Source organism: Schistocerca piceifrons, chromosome X, assembly GCF_021461385.2.
Source record: "Schistocerca piceifrons isolate TAMUIC-IGC-003096 chromosome X, iqSchPice1.1, whole genome shotgun sequence".
Classification (NCBI taxonomy): domain Eukaryota; kingdom Metazoa; phylum Arthropoda; class Insecta; order Orthoptera; family Acrididae; genus Schistocerca; species Schistocerca piceifrons.
The window spans coordinates 775254186-775271891 of NC_060149.1; the positions used below are offsets into that span (position 1 = coordinate 775254186).

The 17706-nt window shown below is 40.6% G+C and overlaps 1 protein-coding gene across 3 annotated transcripts in view; it reads right to left on the reverse strand.

Moving 5' to 3' along the window:
* The window catches only part of LOC124721555 (DDB1- and CUL4-associated factor 7), a 154151-nt gene that overhangs the window by 36509 nt on the left and 99936 nt on the right, over nucleotides 1–17706 (reverse strand). For all 3 annotated transcript variants that reach the window (XM_047246593.1, XM_047246592.1, XM_047246591.1), the window contains exon 5: nucleotides 3219–3341. In XM_047246593.1, coding sequence (XP_047102549.1) covers nucleotides 3219–3341 — 123 coding nt within the window. The remainder of the gene's footprint in view (nucleotides 1–3218; nucleotides 3342–17706) is intronic.

Here is a 17706-nt window from a genome sequence, read left to right on the forward strand (position 1 = left end):
CTCAGATTTGATATATAGCTTATACAACGCTATAGACCCACACAGCATAAACCCTCTTCCCCCCCCCCCCCCCCCCCCATCCTTTTCCATCCCCTCAAGGTATGTCATGAGATAATGCAAGTACTGTATGGTGTCTCATCTGTTCCTCTTCAGTTTTCCTTTCATTTTAAGGATAAGGTAATCTCATAACTTATGTTGAATATTTTCAGAAAATGTCTTTTTTAACCTGTACATGTTTACACTAACAGCTATGCTGTCATTTGTTAGGTTTAATAAATGGACTTTTCACTCTCTGATATTTTAAGTTGTCATGTGTGACACAGGGCAGTAGTTGCTCCATTTTTTTTACACCCATTTGTGTTTCCTTCCACTCCTACTTGTTTTTCTTGATTACATTACTAATTTCATTCTCTCCTAAATTCCTTTGCCAGTGATATGTCACAAACGATGATCCCTAACTATAGACTGGTTCATACGTAGTGTCTACGAACGAATAGGTTATATAATTCCAGTGATGCAAAAAGCTATGACACAATACTGTTAAAATTGTAGCAGTGAAGGTACAAGAAAGCAGTAGTACACATAAATTATTGAGAAAATGACTTCATCTTTACCCATATTCCCACATGTAATCTTTCTGTGGAAGGTAAAAATACATTCAGAGGTTCCTTTCATATGTAAGAAATGTAAGAAATGCTAGTTTATCAGCTAGTTTTCTGGATCTTAACAGTACACCTTAGTGCAGAAGTCATGCTTCAGCAAGGTTAGACATTTCCTTCACTTTCTTCAACAAAGGAAATCAAAATCAGGAGAAATAAGCCTCTCAATCAGGCTAAAAGTGTGAGTATACTCAGAGAACATACAGTAAAGAAAACACCACATCTGTTTCTGATGTATAGACAACCCATAATTTTAAATATAATTAAGAAGCAAGAATGTGTAAATAAAGCTATTCCCTGAAATGACCAACTGAATTATGTCAATAGTTACACAATTCTTTCTACAAGTATGCTTTTACAACACATGTAACATTGCCCGGGAAAGGATTTGGATGGATTTTAGAGGCTGCATTGCAACCCTCTAGAAGAACAATTGCTATGTTCCCAGAAGCAACTGGGGAACCATGCAGGTCACCCAGTTGTCTGGGAATCTATCACAGTGCATACTACACAGAAAGTAGAAAAATGACATCTTTTTACAAAGGGTAGGTAGTGTTTCTCCCCTCCCCCCTTTCTGTTCACTAACTTTTACCATTACAATTCAGTTACAATCTGAGTTAAACAAATAATACTCCCTTTTCTGTAATGCAGAGGATGAACTACTTTTTGATCACACCTCATTTTACTGTAGAGTGCTTTATAAATAAGTCAGCATTTTTATTTTCGAAAACTTTCATTTCAGTGTAAACACTGGAAAGGTAAGATGGAAAAATGGAGGGGGGAGGGGGGGATGGCCAGAAAGTGAAGAATGAGAGAGGAAGAGGGGGTGGGTCTACACCTACAGTTGGAGGATGGGAGGGTGTACCATGAGTTGGAGAGAGAGCGACAGACCACAAGTGTGTGTGTGTGTGTGTGTGTGTGTGTGTTTCATTACTCAATGTCAGCTCAGTGTCCAGATTTGTAAAAAGACTTTGCCTATGTGCCTTGTGCTTTTCCTTCACACAAATTTGCGTAAGCTGCATCTACCAGGAGGGGGGATGCACACTTAACATTTGTGGAAGATAAATAAAGACTTTAACCCTAAAAGTAATCACAATACCCGAAAACATTCTGTGCATGTATGTAAGACGTACACTCCTGTAAAGTTGCATGATTCTTTGGAAAGTAGCTTTTTAGTTCTATGTGTAAGTTAAAATTCACCCCAAGTTTCATCTTCTTTCCTGTATAAGATACAGTCTTGTGAATTCAGATGAATCTTTCTGAAACAGCCTGTACAACAAACCACAAGAAATGAGTTTCTTTGACATTACTCTGCAAAATTACATCAAACAAAGAGAGCATTTTTCTCACCTATAAGAAGTGGCATGGTGCTTTGATTAATGTAACCCCCCTAACTCCATCCAACAATCAGCTTTTGATGGAAAAGACTGATGTAAATACTGCCCCCACTTCATACATCCATCTTAACATGGTTGGATGTACATGGCTAAGTCACTTACCTAGAAAAAGGATAAACAATAACCTGCTGGGTACCTGTTGGCAAACCATCATTTTACTCCATAAATATTTTTCTTCTGCAGTTACAACATGGTTCTTTAGATAAGGCATTGTTTTTTGTAAAGATTAATAAAGATATTTCAAGCCTATATCTCAACCACACACCTCTCCCATTCTCCTGGATCAAGGATGCGAACAATGTTTTAACCATGTCACATATAACACTATTTCAAAGTTATCTTGTTTATACTGAAGCACTGCAACAATTTTCATTGTTGTCTGGTCTCAGTTCCATTTCCATTTTGCAACAATTCATGTTTGTAAAACAGCTGTAAATGCCTATGAGAAATAAGTACAGCCAGTTTGGAATTATAACTAATTATTTTCCCAAACCAAATTGCGATAATTGTATTTGGTGGTGGGGGAGGGAGAGGGGGGCGGAGGGAAGAAGAGGGAACTGACTGTTGCATTATTTAATCAGTCAACTTCTGTTATTCAAGGAACTACTGTGGCACTCATACGGAGAAGTATGGCCCACAAAAACCTGAAGTCTCGACTGGCTCTTGAACCACTATAACAAACAGGAAGGAGTGAGTACAACGACAGAGTGCCACATCCCTTCTATTCCTAGCCTACATCCTTGTATGCAGTAACACACTCAATGATGAACACTGAATACCAGACTGATAACCCATTAACAACTTATAAGTATTAATAACTATTAAGAAAATATCCATAGCAGACATGGAACATAAGAAGAATAAACAATGTTCCATTAAATCCCCCACAGATAACATTCTATTGCTGCTAACTATCCTGTAGCACTGACAAAGATGCTGTAGTACATGTCCAGTTTCCTAGTAACAATGGATGGATTCTCAAGCTTTCTAGTTATCCATCATAAAGTTTTACTAGAAATATTTAGATTTAACAAAAATAAAAAAGTAAATAAAATAATTAGAAATTATCCTTTATGCATAATTACTGCCAAACCAAATGATATAGAACACAATTCATTAAATTATTTCAATTATTTTCAAACTTAAAGTGCACAGAACTTACCTGTCCTGTCTCCAGCCCCCATATGGTACATGTAGTATCTATGCTTGAAGTGCCAATCAGATTGGGATCCACTTCATTCCAGTCAAATGAAGTTAATGGGGCACAGAAGTCTGAATTCTTGTTCTGGAATGAAAATTGTTTTAAAAAATTAGAAATATTTATCAACCATCACACTCACTATTATATAAGAACATATGTACATATGCGCTTTCATAACACTATAGCTGCAAGTACGTGAAGTTTCTCATAGAATTGTTGTTGTTTGAATGTGTCACAACCAAAAACACTGGGACACTTTAGCGTAAACACCAAACAAAAATTACACGATACCTAATGGCAATGAAAAGATCAATGCTTTGAAGTAATAACAGCTAGAAACTGAAGGGAAGTGAATTATCACAAGTGATTACATTACGCTTCGTAATTCTCTCTGAGCAAAATATTCTTCTCAGTTAACAAATTCAGAATAAATTAAGCTCAGATTTGGACACAAAGTTTTTTGGACATTGGCTATTTTGTTTGCCCATCCATTTGGAATCAATTTCTTTCTCTTAGATAAAAAACACTGGAGAACTATATCACAACAACTTAATTAAAATATATGTTAAATCTAGAGGATGACAATGGTTACACACTGAAATTTTTAAACAAGTCTGTTTTATTATATGGCTATTAGAATAACATTACAAGCAACAACAGCACAAGCCACTGATTACTTCAACAAAATTAGAAGTACATTTCAACAATGAAGCATTGCAGAGTTTTATTGTTAGCATCATGGAAGAAATAAAAAGGCGAGTGAAGGGAGGTAGTCCCAAAACACCTGGTGAAATATGAGGCCAGTAGAAAAAGAATAGCACTTACAACTATCAACATGGCAGAAACCGGAAAATGAGAATCTAAAAAGCAGCAAATTGTACTGTGGAATTTTTAAGCACTTTTTCATTCATATTTGACTTAACTGATTTGTCAACTTCACAGTTCACATTAGAACTACTGATAAAGCATGTCTACATCTATATCCATATTGTGCAAATCAATGTAAAGTGCATGGCACAAGGCACTTCCCATTGTACCACATATTAGGGTTTCTTCTCATTCCATTCAAGTTTGAAAGATGGGAAGAAGGAGCACTTAAATGTCTCTGTGTGCACTGTAATTAGACTAATCTGTCCGTTGATGTGTAGGATTCTGTGGAAGATTTCGAGTAACTCCCAAAATACTGACTCTTGGAACTTTTTTATTTCATGGGGTAGTCTGTGTTCAATCTTCAAGTGTCTACAATTTCAGTGTCTACAATTTCAGGTTTTTCAGCATTTCTATGTCATTATCTTGTTAGTCAAGCAAACCAGAGATAACTTGTGTTGCCTTTCTTTGTACATTCTCAATGTCACCTGTTAATTTTATTTAGTACAGGTCCCAGCAAACGAGTAATATTATATGAAGGGCACACAAGTATTTTGTAAGCAATCTGCTGGCTACATTTTCTAATATCCTGTGTTTCTAATGGATACTGTCATCACAGAATGTTACTTTCTGGCATTTTTTGAAGTATATAATTTTACATTTCCGAACATTAAAACAATTTGCACCTTTATCAAATATTTTCAAGATCTGCCTGAATATTTGTGGAGGTTTTTTTTCCAGATAGTATTTCATTTAAGACAACTGCATCAGCTGCAAAATGTCTGAGGTTACTATTGTCTGTCATAATTAAACTTTCACTGCTTGAGCCAGTGAAGATAGAAAACTACGAATCATATGGGTACCCAAGCTGCAGGATTTCCGGTTTTAGTTGTGTAAAGTGTCATAACATACTGTTACAGACTTCTATTGTACATTGGCATAGGGCTGAAACACAAGCATCAGTGTGGATTACAGTTGCAAACAGTCAACATGAATCTAGATAAGGTGAGCAGCCCTTTACTTGTAAAGCTGTTTTATCAAAACAACAGCAATAATGCTGCTGCTCTGTGCAAGTAGCAATGCATTACAGGAATACTGAGAGGTCCTCTTCCCGCACTGAAGTTGAAGAACACGATTCGGAAGTTTGAATTAACTGGCAATTTGGGAATTGCTCCTAAGAGGGGCCGATGGCCAATTGCGCCACAAACTGTTGAAGTAGTAACTGTTGCCATGGCTGAGAATGCTGGATGCAAAGTGCAATCTTCAAGAAGTGCTCTGTTACAACAATCAAACATTCCACAGTCCACCACTTGAAAAAAACTGTGAACAATAGTAAAATGGTATCTCTAGTGTGGTTCCACGCTGTTGTGGACGCAGATGGTTGTCACCTCAAGCAACACATGCAGCCCACAAAGTAAATATGGTACGCAATCAACAAATTTTAACCTCTCATGAGGAAATTAAAATGTGATTGTTTCAACGGTTTATTCATTATTTTTCTTTTGCGTGTCCTTACAAATATTTCCACAAAGTTCCATTGTCCTACGATCATTCTTCTATTCATGGGGACTCTATCAAGTAGCAAAAGTAATTTTAAAAACCCTGTACAACATGAACAACAAGGGTCACAATACAGTTCCCTCAGGCATTTAGAAAGTTACTTCCACATCTGTTGCCAGTTCCAAAACAAAGCTAACATGCAGATACTTTCAATCCAAGGAATCCTCCAATGCAATCACAAACTTCATGCGATACTAGAAAATCATTTTACTTTTATTAATAAGTATTTTACTGGTACTTAGTCAAATGATTTTTGGATGTCAAGAAATACTACAGTCACATGATTGATTTGAGCCACGGATCGCTGGACATCATGTCAGAGATACACGAGTTTGGTTTTGCAAGACCATCTTTTTCGAAATCCATGCTGGTTGACACGGAGGTCACCTTATTCAAGATGACCTTATCACATTTGGGCTCAGAACACATCCTAAGACTCTACAGCAGATGGATGTCTGATACTGAACTGTAGTTTTGTTTCTTATAGGTGTTAACTGTGCTTTCTTTCAATCACTGGGCAGTTTCCTGTTAAAGGGGTCTACAGTATATTATGGTTAAAAGGGGGCCTAGCACAGCTGCAAACTCTGTATAGAATCTGATAAAGATTCCGACAGGCCATGGAACCTTGTTCGATTTTAGTGATTATAACTGTTTCTCAATGCCACCAACCCTGATGTCTACGAGTACATTATTTTTGGTTGTAGTGGTGTGAGAATTAATCTGCAGCGGTACTCCTTGCTCCTTCTCAGCAAAGAAACATTGGAAAACTGAGTTCAGCACTTTTGTTTGTGTAACCTTCACTTTTAGTTTGTGTGTCATCCACGAGTGTCTGAACACTATCAGGGCCAGAACAGGTCTGTACTTCTAACCAAAGCCTCATAAGGCATTGCTGTATTTATTATTTACTTAGTTCATACCTTATAAGCCAACCGCATATGAGTTCTGGACAGTATAGCCACACACAGGGCATATGCAAAGTCAAGTCAGAACATCTGTGTGATGCCACAGCACGTTCATACGAGTATTTTGATAAAAACAGACCTAAAGTCATAAAGTGCCTGTTTGAGCATAAAAAAAGAGAAAATGGAGAAAGTACGTTAGCTCCTCCCATTACTGAAGATGTGTATAGTCCTAACTTGCTGCAATGAGTACATGGGAAAAGAATCAATAACTCTGAACTGAGTTACTTGTCTTGATGCATGCAGAATAATGGCCTTTCTATTTTACTAAGATAATGGATATCATGTTTCTGGTATAGCCTTGAGTTATAAACAATGAAGAAAATGTGACTTGTCAGGTGATGTTCCTGCCTACCATGAGAATGCATTGCAGGCCAAAATCATTACATAATGTCTCATAACTACTTACATGGTGTACAATAACTGAAAGATTAGAATTCAATGTATCATTGGTTAGGGCATTAGGGTACAAGCCTTACTTAGGAAAAGACAAGGATGGGGAAGGAAATTGGTATTATACACTGCTGGCCACCGTAAATGCAACACCCTAAAGGAAGCATCCGAATCAAGTGAAATTTACACCATGAGTTTGCAGCGATGAGATATGCAACTGATTAGAATTTCAGCGCAGACGCACATCACGCGCGCCTGTGGCGCCACCTCATAGCGCCATTTAAGGCTTGGCGATTTCGACGAGTGCACGTTCGGCACATGTGTTTACCTTGTGGTTGTTTCACAAGACGATCAGTTATGCCTCGTAGACAACAGCGAACATCTTTTGATCAAGTATCCGAGATCGACAGAGGAAGGATAGTGGCTTACCGAGATTGTGGATTATCATACAGAGAAATCGCTACTAGTGTTGGACGAAACCAAACAACTGTAATGCGGACATGTGACCGTTGGATGCAGGAGGGTACGACGGACCGGCGTGGTCGATCGCATTCACCTCAGTGCACCACTGCACGTGCTGATAGGCAAATTGTGCGCATGGCAGTGACGGATCGCTCAGTGACATCCCGAACCATAGCACAGCACATTGCGTCTGTAACGCATCATCCAGTGTCTGCGTGTACCATTCGACGCCGTTTACAGCAGAGTGGTCTGTCCGTAAGACGTCCATTGCTTCGTCTACCATTGATGCAGAACCACAGACGTCTCCGTCGCCAATGGTGTGATGACAGACGGATGTGGACGGCAGAATGGAATGACGTTGTCTTTATTGACGAGGCACGCTTCTGTCTGCAGCACCACGATGGTCGGATTCGAGTGTGGAGACACCGTGGAGAGAGGATGCTGGACAGCTGCATTATGCACCGCCACACTGGTCTTGCACCGGGTATTATGGTATGGGGCGGTATTGGATATTACTCTCGCACGCCTCTAGTACGCATTGCCGGTACTTTAAATAGCCGGCGCTACATATCCGAGGTGCTGGAGCCAGTTGTCCTTCCTTACCTTCAGGGCTCGGCCACAGCCATATTTCAACAGGATAATGCGCGACCATACTTGGCACGCATTGTCCAAAGGTTCTTCGTCAATAACCAGATTGAATTGCTTCCCTGGCCGGCTCGCTCTCCGGATCTTTCGCCGATAGAAAACATGTGGTCCATGGTTGCTCAACGAGTGACCCAGATTACATCCCCAGCTGCCACACCAGATGATCTTTGGCAACGTGTGGAAGCTGCTTGGGCTGCTTGGTCGATCGCATTCACCTCAGTGCACCACTGCACGTGCTGATAGGCAAATTGTGCGCATGGCAGTGACGGATCGCTCAGTGACATCCCGAACCATAGCACAGCACATTGCGTCTGTAACGCATCATCCAGTGTCTGCGTGTACCATTCGACGCCGTTTACAGCAGAGTGGTCTGTCCGTAAGACGTCCATTGCTTCGTCTACCATTGATGCAGAACCACAGACGTCTCCGTCGCCAATGGTGTGATGACAGACGGATGTGGACGGCAGAATGGAATGACGTTGTCTTTATTGACGAGGCACGCTTCTGTCTGCAGCACCACGATGGTCGGATTCGAGTGTGGAGACACCGTGGAGAGAGGATGCTGGACAGCTGCATTATGCACCGCCACACTGGTCTTGCACCGGGTATTATGGTATGGGGCGGTATTGGATATTACTCTCGCACGCCTCTAGTACGCATTGCCGGTACTTTAAATAGCCGGCGCTACATATCCGAGGTGCTGGAGCCAGTTGTCCTTCCTTACCTTCAGGGCTCGGCCACAGCCATATTTCAACAGGATAATGCGCGACCATACTTGGCACGCATTGTCCAAAGGTTCTTCGTCAATAACCAGATTGAATTGCTTCCCTGGCCGGCTCGCTCTCCGGATCTTTCGCCGATAGAAAACATGTGGTCCATGGTTGCTCAACGAGTGACCCAGATTACATCCCCAGCTGCCACACCAGATGATCTTTGGCAACGTGTGGAAGCTGCTTGGGCTGCTGTACCCCAGGAACACATCCAACATCTCTTTGACTCAATGCCGAGACGTGTGGCAGCGGTGATCTCCAACAATGGCGGCTACTCTGGCTACTGATTCCGGCAGGAACCACATGTCACAGACGTCTGTAAACGTAATCATTTGATACTTGGTCAACATGTTATCTACAAAATAAATTTTGTTGTGCTACCTCTTGTCTTTCTTGGTGTTGCATTTACGGTGGCCAGCAGTGTATTTAGAAATTAACCATCCTTGTTTTCGCCTTAATTGACTTCAGGAAATCACTACAGACTTAAATCTGTATGTTTTTTTGTTTTACTGTTTTGCTTTCCAGATGTATTTCTAACTGCATAAGTTTTGTATTTTAAAACAGAACATAGGTATGGGATTTGTTATTAGTTTTTGTGAAACACATGTACCGCATTAGAACGGGCAATGTCCAAACTAAGCTTTGAGAAACACACACATAAAAAAAGTTTTGAATTACCTCGGTACCGCAAGTTCTGGTACCTGTACAGAAAATTGGAGTAGATATCAACATCATTTCTGCCCTTTGTATTGCTCATGAAAACCAAACATTGCATGTTGTACCACAATACAGCAAGACCTTCAGAGGTGGTGGTCCACATTGCTGTACACTCCGGTATCTCCAATACCCAGTAGCACATCCTCTTGCATTGCTGCATGCCTGTATTTGTCATGGCATACTACCCACAATTTCATCAAGGCACTGTTGGTCCAGATTATCCCACTCCTCAACGGCGATTCAGCGTAGGTCCCTCAGAGTGGTTGGTGGGTCACACTGTCCATTGTTCAATCTATCCCAGGCATTTTAGACAGGGTTCATGTCTGAAGAACATGCTGGTCACTCTAGTCGAGCAATGTCCCGTTATCCTGAAGGAAGTAATTCACAAGATGAGCACGATGACGGTGTGAATTGTCATCCATGAAGACAAATGCCTCGCCAATATTGGTCGGAGGATGGCATTCATGTATCGTACAGCCATTACGGTGCCTTCCATGACCACCAGCAGCGTACATCGGCCCCACATAATGCCAACCCAAAACAGCAGGGAACCTCCACCCTGCTGCACTTGCTGTACAGTGCCTCCAAACAAGTCTATGACGATTGTCTGGTTGAAGGCATATGTGACACTCATTGGTGAAGAGAATGTGATGGCAATCCTGAGGGGTCCATTCGGCATGTTGCTGGCCCATCTGTACCACACTGCATGGTGTCGTGGTTGCAAAGATGGACCTCGCCATGGATGTTGGGAGTGAAGTCGCACATCATGCAGCCTATTGCACACAGTTTGAGTTGTAACACGATGTCCTGTGGCTGCACGAAAAGCATTATTCACAATAGTGGCATTGCTGTCAGGGTTCCTTCAAGCCATAATCCATAGGTAGCGGCCATCCACTGCAGCAGCAGCCCTTGGGCAGCCTGAACGAGGCATGTCATCGAGAGTTCCTGTCTCTCTGTATCTCCTACATGTCCGAACATCATCACTCTGGTTCACTCCGAGATGCCTGGACATTTCCCTTATTGAGAGCCCTTACTGGCACAATGTAATAATGCAGACATGATCAAACCATGGTGATGACTGTCTAGGCATGGTTGAACTACAGACAACATGAGCTATGTACCTCCTTCCTGGTGGAATGACTGAACTGATCAGCTGTCAGACCCCCTCCATCTAATAGACGCTGCTCACACATGGTTGTTTACATCTTTGGGAGGGTTTAGTGACATCTCTGAACAGTCAAATGGATTGTGTCTGTGATACAATATCTACATGTATCTTGAGGAGTTCTGGGAACCGGGGTGATGCAAAACTTTTTTTGATGTGTGTAAATGAAGAAGCAGTGCAACTACAGCGAAATCGTGCAGTTTGTCGATTTTATTAATGTTCACCGTGTGCGCGCGCGCGCCTGTGTGTGTGTGTGTGTGTGTGTGTGTGTGTGTGTGTGTGTGTGTGTGTCCGTCCAACAGTGGGTTAGAGGGTGTGTGTAATACAATGTGAACATTAATAAAACTGACAAACTGTGGGGACAGAGTCCTGACTAGAAATGAAGGGAAGAAGGTCCTAAGATCATGTGTCCAGAAATGTATTGTTGCCATGGTAGAGAGCACTCACGAAGTTCCTCTGACCATGTGCTGTGCATTCCTTGTGTGTTGCAGGCTGTACGATTGGCACAGCATTCTGTTAAGTAGCAGAATGGTCCAGTATTTATGCCAGGAACAAGCCAAGATGGTGTTGGTGTATGGCCAAGCAGACGGAAACAATCAAGAGGCAGCATGGCTATACCAAAACACATACCCTCATAGAAATCAACCACATCACATCACATTTTTGGGCTTTTGTGTAATCATGGGTCCTTTCAGATAGACATCCAAAAAGGACTTGAAATGTTGTGTGATGTGGTTGGTGTTTGTGAGGGTACCTCTTTTGGTATAGCCATGCTGCCTCTCAACCATTTCCATCTGCTTGGCCATACACAAACACCACCTTAGCTTGTTCTCAAAATGAATACCAGACTATCTGCCTACAGTATGATGCACCAATCACACAGCTTGCAACACATAAGGAACACATGGCATGTGGTCAGTGGAACTTTCATTCCTCAGTGCCTTCTACTGTGGCAACAATGCATTTCTGGACACATGTCCATAGGACCTTTTTTCACCATTTCCAGTTAGGAATCCATCCCTGCAGTTTGTCAGTTTTATTAGCAGTGGGTTAGGGGTGTACACATGTTTGACCAAGAAACGCAAAATTGTGCTTTAAAATGCAAAGTTGTCCACATTTTTCCCATTTGATGCATACAGCTATGGTATCAAAATTCACATGAAATTTCAGGGGAATCACCATTAAAAACCATGAATAATACCTCCAAGAGAAAACACACAAACCTACTGTTCACCACATTAATGAAATGGATTGTGTATATAGTGTCTGATGGGCAATGATCAGCATCTGTAAATAAATTGCTCAGCATCTGTAAATAAATTGCTTAAGGTCATGGTTTAATCAATCAACTTACATCAGTAATCTCTTTATTAACAACCAGTGTCAGATATGTTAATGCCCACTGTAAATGTGCCAGATTAATTACCTGAGGAGAAGTAATGAAACATTGAGAGTCATGTTAAAACTAAACATGACCTACAAAAGTTGTAGCTCTTGTGAGTATAGCAAACTTATAGTTCTGCCAGAACGCTAATAATTTAAGAGTAAAGGAGACCAGCCACCAAAGAGAGAATGAAGTCCTTCGCTTCTGAACAACAACCACTATATGGCATACCAAAGCCTAAAAATCAAGAAATAGCTTCCTTAGAGCAAACGAGAACTATAAAGTCCACCTCAGCTTAAAGTGGAGTGTGGTCAGCTTTGAAAGATCATCACTCCAAAGCAAGTCTCCTAAAGTGGGGCCTAGCACATTATAGTATTTGTACGAGCTCTCTTACGCAACACTGAGACGAGGCTTTTGAGCACAACCCAAGAGTGGGCAGGATGCACTCCCGGTAGTAAAAAGACAGAAGACCAGACACAGAAGGGTACTTGATGAGTGACAGCCATCAAAAGGCACACTCAGAGTAGGTGCCCAATGGTGATGTAGATGCTGTGAGCAGTTAAGGCAGAGTGTGCAGACCCAGGATTTTTCTGGTAGGGAGGGCAGTTATGGCCACTAACTTGATATTGAAAAATTAGGAGTTCCTGTTTCAAGCCTGATTTAATGAGGCATGTGCCCAATATGTCCTATTTGTAGTTTAGGAGTTATGATTGAGCGTAGCTGATGAAATATGCAATTTATTAAAAAATTAGTAACAATAATAATAATAATAATAATAATAATAATAATAATAATAATAATAATAATAATGTACAATACTCAGCAAGGTGTGAATGGATTATGCTCTTCAAGCGGCATAAAATAAGTGTACATACATCATATGCACACATCATTAACTAGCTTTCAGATGCTTTCTTCTAATAATAAAGCCTAATGATTAATTGGCACAGAACATTAAATCAATGCACACAAAAAGAACATGAGCGAAGTACAGATTAAATGTGAGTAGTGGATAGTATATATCTAGGACTATGTTGACATAAGTTTCAATTAAGGATTCCAGAAAATCATAATTAATCAACAAATTGTAATTGTATGGACACCAGCTAAAACAGACAGGAAAATTCTACGAGGTGAATACCTCATGTATTTTTATGTATTGATAATTAGTGACTTCTTTTCTCAAGACTATGTGGTGACGGCAAAAAAATTTTAAAAATCTATTGTATAATAAATAAATAGCTTGGATTTAAGTGTTTGGTGTCACTAGAATCAGCACTCCATTGTGAATATCATGGTACGTATTTTTATTTATTTATTTATTATTATTTTTAAGCAGCCGAAGAGAAGTAAAAGACAATATTTTAGAAAAGGATGAAAAACAGATGGGGGATGTGCTATCGTTTCATGTGCATAGGGAGTATTCCAAACCAAAGGCACTGCTGCCCGAAGGAGAGGAGTTGGCAGACCATGTTCACCTACAGCAGCTTGGCCATACACAAACACCATCTCGGCTTGTTCCCATTGTACAACACGCACGAAGGGATCCATACCAAACAGAGGGTTCAATTGCAACCACATTTAACAGGACTGCAGGACGCGCAATCTCACACTCAACAGTGGCACAGTGACTGCTTGGGGTTGATCTCTTTGTCCATCGACCTGTACGTTGTGTTCTGTTGACACCCCACCCGCACATTGCTTGCGCTGTTTGTAATGCTGCCAAGAGCATAGGGACTAGATCAATGAGGAATGGGCTCACGTGTTGTTCTCGGGTGACAGCAGATTCACTCCGGGTGGTGATTCTGGATGTATTCTCAAATGGCAAGAGGTGGGAACATGTAATGCACCCACGAACATTGTCAAACATGATTGTTTTGGTGGACCAGGTGTTATTTGTGGGGAGGCATAATATTGGGCATACTGACTACCATATCTTCATACATGGTACGCTCATTGGTTAACATTACAGTGACACCATACTAGTTCCCCATGTGTCTCATTCAAATCTGACTTCAGATTTGCAAAGTGAAGAGCTCTTGCACTGACAGGATATTCGGTGCATGGACTGTCCTGCCAATTTCCCCTGACTTAAACCCCATCAAGCACATGTGGATATGCAGTAGGGAGACACATTGCAGCAAGTCCGCATGCACCAATGACAATCCAGCAGCTGTTAGCAGCGTTGCTGGAAGAAGGAACCCTCCTACAAGAACTCATTACCAACCTTGCTGCCAGTATGGGAGCACGTTGCAGGGTGTGAATTGATATCTGTGGTGATCACACATCCTATTGGAACCATGTCCCATCTTTTGTTACGTTTGGGAGACTATCATAAATCCCACTGACTTCAATCTAATTATTGCCTTCGAGTGAAAGTATCATTTCTATTAGTCTCATTGCTTATTTCTTTCAGTTACTTTCTGTACTATACTGTAGGGGTTCATTCTATTGTATGTTCCAAGCTTCATTCAGGGTGGCTACTCAAACTTGGGGGGAAAAAATAAAAAATAAATCCCCTGAGAATTCAAGGTCAGGGGAGCATGTTGGAATAGTACGAAAATCCCTGATAAATTAATGCTTGGGGGGGGGGGGGGGGGGGGTGTCACAGTAATGAATTACGTCTCTTGTTGGCTGAGATATACTTGTCATAACCAGCAGTTTGATCGCAGTTTTTAAACACTGATAATTTATGTAATAGTTTGTCCCCTCAGCTGAGTGTTCAGCGCCTCTGACTACCATGCAGTGGGCCTGGATACGATTCCCAGCTGGGTCGGAGATTTTCTTGTTCAGGGACTGGGTGTTGTGTTTGCAAGTTGCGCAATGTGGCATCAACTGGCGAGATTTGCGTCTTGTTGGCTGAACTTCCCCAGCATTTCATTTCATTGTATGGAATAATACTTATATATATAATTAACACACTTTGAAATATTAAGTATTTTAGAATTTGTGATTTAACACACACAATAAAATTAAATTCCAGTGCTAGCTTGAAAACACGGAATTCCTTGAGATTTTAAAAATTACAGAAATTCCCCGAGATGTCCCTGATTTTCCCAGGTAAAATGTAATTCGCTGACAATTCCAGGTTTTGCAGGTATCCCAGAAGATTTGGCACCCTATCAATGAACTACGTTATTTGGCACTGATACATCGTGCAAAAGTTACTTCCCTCTTTAAGTTTTGCACACCACTGTATTTCCATTTCCAGCGAAGGCAGATGTTGACAGTTTAAGAAGTCATGGATGGAAAATATTGACATAAAATATTTACATAAGAGCTGAAAGACTAATAGTAATGGCCCCTCAGTATAGCAGTTTGAGTTTAGGAAAATATGGGAACACACGAGGCATTACGGACTGTTTGACTTATTTTAGAACAAAGGATTAAGGAAGATAAACCTACTTTAACAGCATTTGTAGATTTTGAGAAAGGTTTTCTGAAATATTCCCTTTGAGATTCTGAATGTAAAAGGGATAAAATACAGGGAGCAAAAGGTTATCTACAGCTTGTACAGAAGCCAGACTGCAGTTGCAATAGTCGACAGATGTGAAGTGGGAAGTAATGGTAGAGAAGAAGGGAGTGGAACTGGATTGTAGCCTATCTACAATGTTATTCAATTTGTTAATGGAGGAAGCTGTGAAGGAAAACGAAGAGAAATTTATAAAGTGCAACAAAGTTAAGAAGAAGAAATAAAATCTAAGGTTTGCCTATGGCATAGTAATTCTATCAGAGATGGCAAACAATATGGAAGAGCAGTTTTTATACTCATCACCTGGTCAGTCTGGGGGTGTTCTGAAATGTATGGTAACTGATGAAAACGTCACAAGTCAAGACTGCTAAAAAGGCATTTTATTGGATGACCAGTTTCAACAAAACTATGCTGTCATCCACTGTGTATTTTCCTTCAGTAACCAGAAGAGCAGTTGAATGGAATGGATAGTGTCCTGAAAACAAGTTATAAGTTGACCATCAAAAAAAGTAAAACAAGGGTAATGGAATGAACTCAAATTCAATCCGGATTGATACATTGGGTGAATCAAAAAGGACTTTACAACTTTGGGATGATATAAAAATTTATTGAGATAACTTATTGAATTGATAGATGCGTCATTTTGTAGCAAACAACCTCAAGTTCCTCATAAAAGTGTCAGGTGTCATTTTGGTTTGCTGTGACTACCATTTGTGATGCGACAAGCATCTCACAGCAAATCAGGCATAACTTATGCAATGGCAGTGGGCGGTATGAGCAGAACATACACACAGTCTTTAATGATACCCCAGAGAAAGAAATCCAGTGGTGTCAAGCCTGGGGAGCAAGGTAACAATGCAAGCACACTGTGCTCCAGAGAAAGTAGCCATTTTAACTGTGCACTACACTGGTGTTCCTGGCGGCAGAGTGGAGTACTAATGCACTATGTGAATCAAACTTGAGGTTGAAACTTCCTGGTAGATTAAAACTGTGTACCGGACCGAGACTCGAACTCGGGAGTTCGAGTCTCAGTCCGGCACACAGTTTTAATCTGCCAGGAAGTTTCATGTCAGTGCACACTCCGCTGCAGAGTGAAAATCTCATTCTGGAAACTTGAGGTTGTTTGCTACAAAATGGCACATCTACCAATTCTGTAAGTTATCTCAATAAATCTCCGTACCATTTCAAAGTCGTAAAGTCCTTGACGCACCCCGTATATTTAAATGTCAGGAAGTCTTTTCTAAAAGCATTTTTGTACAGTGTAGCCTCGTATTGATGTGTAATATGAACAATAAACACTACAGACAAAAGGAGAATAGAGTATCTTGAAATGTGGATCTATAGAAGCATCCTTAAGTTTGGATGGGTAGGTTAGATAACTAATGAGGAGCTACTGAATCAAATTGGAGAGAAAAGGAATCTGTAGCACAACTCAACTAAAAGATGGGATCCGTTGACAGAGCACATCCTGAGGCATTAAGGAATCATCAGTTTGATAATGGAGGAAAGTGTGGGGGGTAAAAAGCGTAGAGGAAGAGCAAGACTTTACTACAGTAAGTATGTTCAAGATGCACATAGGTTCCAGCAGTTATGTAGAAATTAAGATGCTCACACAGGATGGATAACCAAGGAGGGCTGCATCAAACCAGTTTTCAGACTGGTGACCAGAACAAAATTTTTCTATAGAATGTAATTTGTAATAAGCATACCAAAAATGCAGTTTGTGAGCAGAATGAATCAATTTTCTGATGAGTGATGAGGAGGAGTTTATTTCTGAAACATGGAAGTAGGGGCCCCCTCTAGTTTTTGATGTCATGAACATGACACGTGTCGCACATTGGACGGCAAGTTGATGGTGCAGGTATTTACATTTTCATCAAATCAGTCTCATACTTAAGAGATTTTTGTAAGCGTAAGTCATCTGGACTTACCATTATTAAATGAAACCAACAGTTACAGAAATTTCAGAGTCACAGGTTTTAGACTTCGTCATTTCATGGCATACCAACGAAATACTAATGCTTTTAGCCACTGGCACAACCTCAAAATTACAGG